At 48.2% G+C, this 6,000-nt stretch overlaps 2 protein-coding genes across 7 annotated transcripts in view; both read right to left on the bottom strand.

Moving 5' to 3' along the window:
- The window catches only part of Radil (Ras association and DIL domains), an 83,426-nt gene extending 79,607 nt beyond the window's left edge, over positions 1-3,819 (bottom strand). The window contains exon 1 of the mRNA XM_013521246.1: positions 3,759-3,819. The gene's annotated coding sequence lies outside the window, so the exon portion shown is untranslated. The remainder of the gene's footprint in view (positions 1-3,758) is intronic.
- Positions 1-6,000, bottom strand: part of Mmd2 (monocyte to macrophage differentiation-associated 2) — a 59,870-nt gene that overhangs the window by 22,005 nt on the left and 31,865 nt on the right. For 5 of the 6 annotated variants that reach the window (XM_013521253.1, XM_005397850.2, XM_013521251.1 and 2 more), the window contains exons 5-6: positions 5,190-5,291; positions 3,759-3,828 (exon numbers count right to left, since the gene is read on the bottom strand). In XM_013521253.1, coding sequence (XP_013376707.1) covers positions 3,759-3,828; positions 5,190-5,291 — 172 coding nt within the window. Of the gene's footprint in view, positions 1-2,375; positions 3,521-3,758; positions 3,829-5,189; positions 5,292-6,000 lie in introns of those variants that run through there. The other variant, XM_013521252.1, reaches the window with a different exon arrangement.

Raw genomic sequence — 6,000 nt, 5'->3', positions numbered from 1 at the left:
CCCATGCCCATGGTAAAAAAAGAAAAAAAAAATAGAGAAAAAAATAGCAGGAAAAACAATAGTAGCCACAGGCCCCAGATGTGAGCACTCTTACCACAGTTGGTTTGGGGAAAGGAACTTGAGCAGACTAGGAGCGTCAGGAGCAAGAAGAGCCCAGCCCTCGCCCCAGCTCCACCTCCTACACACAGCCGCCATTAACAGCATCACCCAGTATCCTTCCAGAAGTTTTCCACACACATACAATACGCAGCACGCTCAGCCAGGCATGGGGGCACACACCTGCAATCCCAGCACTCAGGAGGCTGAGGCAGGAGGATCACTGTGAGTTTGAGGCCAGTCTGGGCTACATAGCGAGACCCTGCCTCAAAAAATGCAAAAACGAAAACAATGGGCAGCATGCTCCTCATCACATACACACAGGAAGGCATTGTGTTGAGGCAGATGGGCCCTGCGCCCCTATCTCTTTGCAGCTGGATTGAGCGCGAAGGAGAATCTCTCAGAGCTCATTCCAGACAGACAGATCCTGCTCAGTCTCAGGGCCAGCACCACAGCACCTCGCTGTGCACAAGTAGTCATCCCCACACAGCAAGGTGTCCCCTGTGCTCAGGAGCCCCAGCCAGACATTAAGACCACAGTAATAGCAGCGTCAGGCATCCCCGCACTCACGCTGGGCCAGGCCCCCTCATCTGTGCCTTACCCAAGTTGCCCAGAGTCACCTTTAGGACAGTCTTAAGAGGTGGCTGTTCCACTGTGAAAGGACCACAACAAGGTAAAGAGAAATGTGTGCTGCAGAATGGCCCAGGAAATGACTTCACTTTTGTGAAATAAAAATAAAACAGTCAGGCCAGGAGTGGTGGTGCATGCCTGTAATCCCAGCACTTGGGAGGCTGAGGCAGGAGGATTGTTGTGAGTTTGAGACCAGCCTGGGCTACAAAGTGAGCTCAAGGCCAGCCTGAACTGCCTAGTGAGACCCTGTCTCAAAAAGATAAAACAAAATAAAATAAAATAAAAATCAGTGTATGTCTGCACATCCCCATATATGTGCATTTAAATTGTATTTATTTATTTATATGTACTGGGGATTGAATCTGGGACTTTTGCACTAAACTACATCCCCAGCCCTTTTTTACTTTTTATTGTAAGATGAGGTCTCAATAAATCCCTAAATTCCCCAGGTAGGGCTTGAGACCCTCCTGCCTCAGCCTCACAGAGTGTTGATATTGCAGGTGTACACCACCACACCTGCTGCTACCTAAATTTCTTAAATGGAGGACCGGGGTTATAGATCAGTGGCACAGCAATTGCCTGGTATATGTGAAGCCCTGGATTCCATCCTCAGCACCCTCAAACTAAAAAACTCACTAAATAAAATTTTAATGGAAAAAATATGCACAAAATGAGCTATTAATGGTTATAGCTAAGGCATCATATTGGGAAGGAAAGTGAGAGGGTGACATTTTTCTAGAGGACTTCTTTGAGAGAATATACAATTAAATATACATTTACTATATGTGTATATATCTGTATAAACATTTCATACGTAATTTGATGAATGTCTTCCAATTTGATAGCTAGAGCACATATATTTACATAAAAGTAATCTTGGGGGACAAAAGCAATCTGGGAAAATAGACACAAATCCAAAGGGACAGTGGGAAGGGACAGGGAGGAAAGTCGGGACCAGACTGCACTGACAAGGACTAAAGTGCAGATGAGACCACAGTAAGAGGACAGCCGGGGCCTCGCACAAGAACAGACAGACCAAGAGCTGGGGTCGAGGCTCCTTGGCATCGTGCTCGACTAGCACAGGTGAGTTCCCAGCTCTGATTCCCCAGCAGAGCAAAGAACAGCCAAGCTGCGTGATGAGACCCAGGCTTATAAACATGAATTTCACATATGGTAAAAGGAGAATTGTTTTCATGGTAGATCAATGAAACAAGTGGCTGATCATGTGGAGAGGGAAGACCACACACAAACAAAACTGCCACGGGAGTAAAAAAATGTAAAACCACAGAGCAAACCACAGAAGAAGCAGGAGAAGCCAGGCACGGTGTTGCACACCTGTAATCCCAGCACTCTGGGAAACTCAGGCAGGAGGATCTTAGGTTCAAGTCCAGCCTGGGCAACTTAGTGACTTGTGAGACCCTATCTCAAAATTTAAAAATACAAAAAGGAGCTGAGGATGTAGCTCAGTGTGAAGGCCCTAGGTTCAATCCCTAGTACAAAAATTTAAAAAAAAAAAAAAAAGAGAGAGAGAGAAACTATAGGTAGCTAATAGTTTATACAAACTTGGGAACTTGAAGAGGGAAGATTTTCCCATCATGACATTGAAAGAAATCACCTGAACATTTTGTTTAAAATCCTGTTAGGCTTGACTATATTTGTCAATAATAATGACTTAAAAATAACAACTGTCAGAGTAGGGTTGTAGCTTAGTGGTAGAAAACTTGCCTACTATGCAGTTCTCCAGCACCACACACACACACACACACACACACACACACACACACACACACACCCCAAGTACAGTGGGCTGAGGTTCCCGTGACCATGTGACAGATGGAGAAACTCAAGCTGCCAAGACCCCAATATGCACAGTCAGGGGAGATGGGGGCCACACTCTACTCAGCTGCCCCAAGCCTGGGCTGTCCTTTCCCTTCTCAGAGCCTGGTATCCTCATTCATGAGCTGGGGATGTCACCTGCGGGGAGCAGCTGAAGCTGGAGGTCTATCACACACGCGGGGCTGGAGCAAGGCCCTCCAAGAACAAAGAGTGGCCGTGGCGAGCCACGTGAACAAGCTGCTCCAGTTCTAAGCACACGTGTACCCCAGGCTACCATGCAGGCAGGTTGCTAGGCAGAGGGGTGTCAAGTGACATCAACCTGCCCAATGTATAAATAACTGTGCTGCATGGTTGAGCGGTTCCTTTCCTCCCATCTGGAGAGAGGGCTCCACCTGACCTCAGCTTTCTGTATTCTGACTCTTTATTTCTCCATCCTCCCACCATCCTTCCCCCTGGGAACTTCAATAGCTGCACTGGACACAGCAGTCACCTCCACCTCCAAGGGTGCCTGGGGTAGTTTAGAGTGAGGAGACACAGGGAAGAGGGGGTCAGAACACAGCTCAGCTTCCAAACCCAATTGTATCCTCCTTTCCAGTGCTAGAGCTGGAACCCTGAGCCCCCTCCATGTGAGGCAAATGCTGAAGCCACGCCCCTGGCCCTCTCTGTCCTATTTTATCTACTCTCCTTGCTTTCCCCCTGGTTCTGCGCTGGCAATCTATATCTAAAATTTGTCCACCAAGGTGTAAGATTTAGGGTCAGAAATCCTGAATTTTCCTTTTGTTCTTGCTATGCTGGGGAAGGAACCCAAGGCTTCACACAGGCAAGCAAAGCTCTCGCCCCCTAAGCTGCACTCCAGTCCTATGTCCTCGTCACGGATCCAGTTTTATGAATTATCTTCACACTCTGCTCCAGATACATTCTGATCACTGCACGTAGATGTTCTTACACAGCCGGGAACCTGGAAGTGCCGGGGTTAGAGGGTTCTCTCAGGGTTAAGAGAAGAAAGGGTGAAAGAGAGGCTGCAGGTCCCTAAACATGAACCTCTATATCCTCCTGTCCATGTAGCTAAATCGTCCTGACCCACTGAGCCTTAATTTCCCCAGCTGCCAAAAGAAACACCCGCCCTGATAGTCTCGAGGGTCACATGGGGCTTGGACACTCCCGCACCCTCCGGGAGGCCCACAGACGGGACTTACCATGGAGAGGATGACCAGGGCGGGGAAAAAGCCCATCACCACGTAGCACAGGAGCTCCACCAGTTTGTACCTGGCAGGAAGACAAGCCGCGGTGGCCTCAGGACAAGCCCCTCAGTGAAGAAACAGCACACAGCTCCCCGATGCTGAGGAGAAGGGGATACCCTGAGAAGAAAGGGCTCCCTCTGTGCAGCACTCCTGGGCCCAGAATCTACCCAAGTGTTTATTTGTTTGTTTGTTTGTCTTTTTGAGACAGGGTTTCACTATGCAGTTCAGGCTGGCCTCAAGCTCCTAGCGATCTTCTTGCCTCAGCCTCCTGAGTGCTGAGATTACAGGCATGCGCTACCATAGCTGGCTACCCAAGTTGTTTCTATACCAACAGTGTTGGCAGCTGTGTGACCTAAGGCAAGGCTCTTTTCCCTCTCTGACTCAATTTCCCCACATGTAAAATGAGACATTGGACCTAGAATAAGGACCTCATAGATTGGGCATAGGAGGTATGATTGAAAAACAGGGTTAAATTTTTTCTAAAAAATCATTCCAGTAAAAAGCACGTTGCCAGGGCTGGGGATTTAGCTCAGTGGCAAAGTGCCTACCTGGCAAGCACAAGGTCGTGAGTTCAGTTCCCGGTACCGGAGTAAAACCAAAAAATAATAATAGTAATAATAAAAGCACATTGCCATTAATCTCCTCAGAATCCTCCCCCTCGCTTTAAACACATTCATCCCATTATTCTTGCCCCTTTCTGAAGCAGCTCTGGAGTCTTCTTTCATGCGAGTCTTTAATTGTGCTGTCATGGCTGCCTCAATGTCCTGAATTGATTCAAAATATTTCCTTTTCCTGGTCACTTTGACTTCAGGGAAGAGCCAAAAGTCACTCAGTGCCAGGTCTGCACTGAGGGGTGGGCAAGGACACACCATCATCTTTATGAGCCTGCCTTTCTGTCAGAGGACACTGGACAGCAGCATGCACTGTTTTTTTTATCACACCCTGTGAAGACACTTAGGAAAGAGTACTTCCAGAGCTGCTTCAGAAAGTGGCAAGAAGGATGGGATAAGTGTGTTCAAAGTAGGGAGAATAGTTTGAGGAAGATAATAGTAATGTGTCTTTAAATGTAATAAGTTTTAAAATTTAAATATTCACCATACATTCCTATCACATCTGTAGCAGACATGTGGATGCTACAAAGGCTCAGTCCACAGCAGACATCACTAGCTGATCCCTGTCTCTTTCCCCACAGGACCTATGCAGCCACTCTTAATCGAGAGAAGTTGCCTATTCACATGATCTCCATTTGCTTCAGCAGTAGAATCCAGGCAGAGCTGCACGCTCACTTTTCTAGGATCACCCTGGGGTCTCACCTACCCTGCAGGAGGAGGCCCTGCTGGAGCATCAAGAAGCACCTCACCCACCTGAGACTCTGCCCCTGCTTACCGTTCATGGAAGAAGAAGACATAGATGGTGCCAACAGAGGCCATAATCCAAACCAGCCAGCGCATGTGGGAGGCCCAGGGGCCCAGCTCCCGAAGGTTCAGCCTGGCAGGGAAAAAACCCAGGACACAGCTTGAGAGGCCCATTGGGACCCAGCCCTTCACAGCCGCCTGTCACCTGAGCTGACCCAGAGAGACCCTGTCCCTTGGGCTGCACAGGGCACAGGGGTTCTATGGGGAGACTGTGGAGGGGGCAGAAAGGGTCCCTGGCAGTCTGAATGGCTAACAACTATAGGCTGAGAATCCCTTATCCCAACGCTTGAGGCCAGATGGGTTTCAGATTTTGGACCTTTTCACATTTGGGGACATCCGCATGTACATAATGAGATATCGTCATGATGGCACCGGGAGAAATTTATTTGTGCCCCAAATAAACACCTTCTACCCACTGCCCGAAGGTGCTCTTCTACAGTATTTTTAGTACACTTGTGTTTTGAGTATGACCCCACTCAGGTGTGGAGTTTTCTATGCGGGATGTCCCACCAGCACTCCAAAAGTTTCAAATTTAGAACATTTCTGGTTTTAAATGTGCAGATTATGAATGCTTGACCTGTATCAGAAGAAAATCAGCAAAAATGAGCATGTCTAGGTGTGGAGGGGAAGTGGAATTCAGACGAGTGGGCACATAAATGAGTGAAGCCTGTTTGGAGGGCACCCGGCGGACTCTGTCAAACTTTGAAACGAACCGCGCGCTCCCAGAGCGCCAGCGTCTGCAGCGAGCCAAAGAGACGCACGAACACATAGAGAGGAAATCA

Source organism: Chinchilla lanigera, unplaced genomic scaffold (assembly GCF_000276665.1).
Source record: "Chinchilla lanigera isolate Chin_1 unplaced genomic scaffold, ChiLan1.0 scaffold00059, whole genome shotgun sequence".
Classification (NCBI taxonomy): domain Eukaryota; kingdom Metazoa; phylum Chordata; class Mammalia; order Rodentia; family Chinchillidae; genus Chinchilla; species Chinchilla lanigera.
The sequence above is the reverse complement of the archived record's forward strand: the minus strand, read 5'-3'. Positions and strand labels throughout refer to the sequence as shown.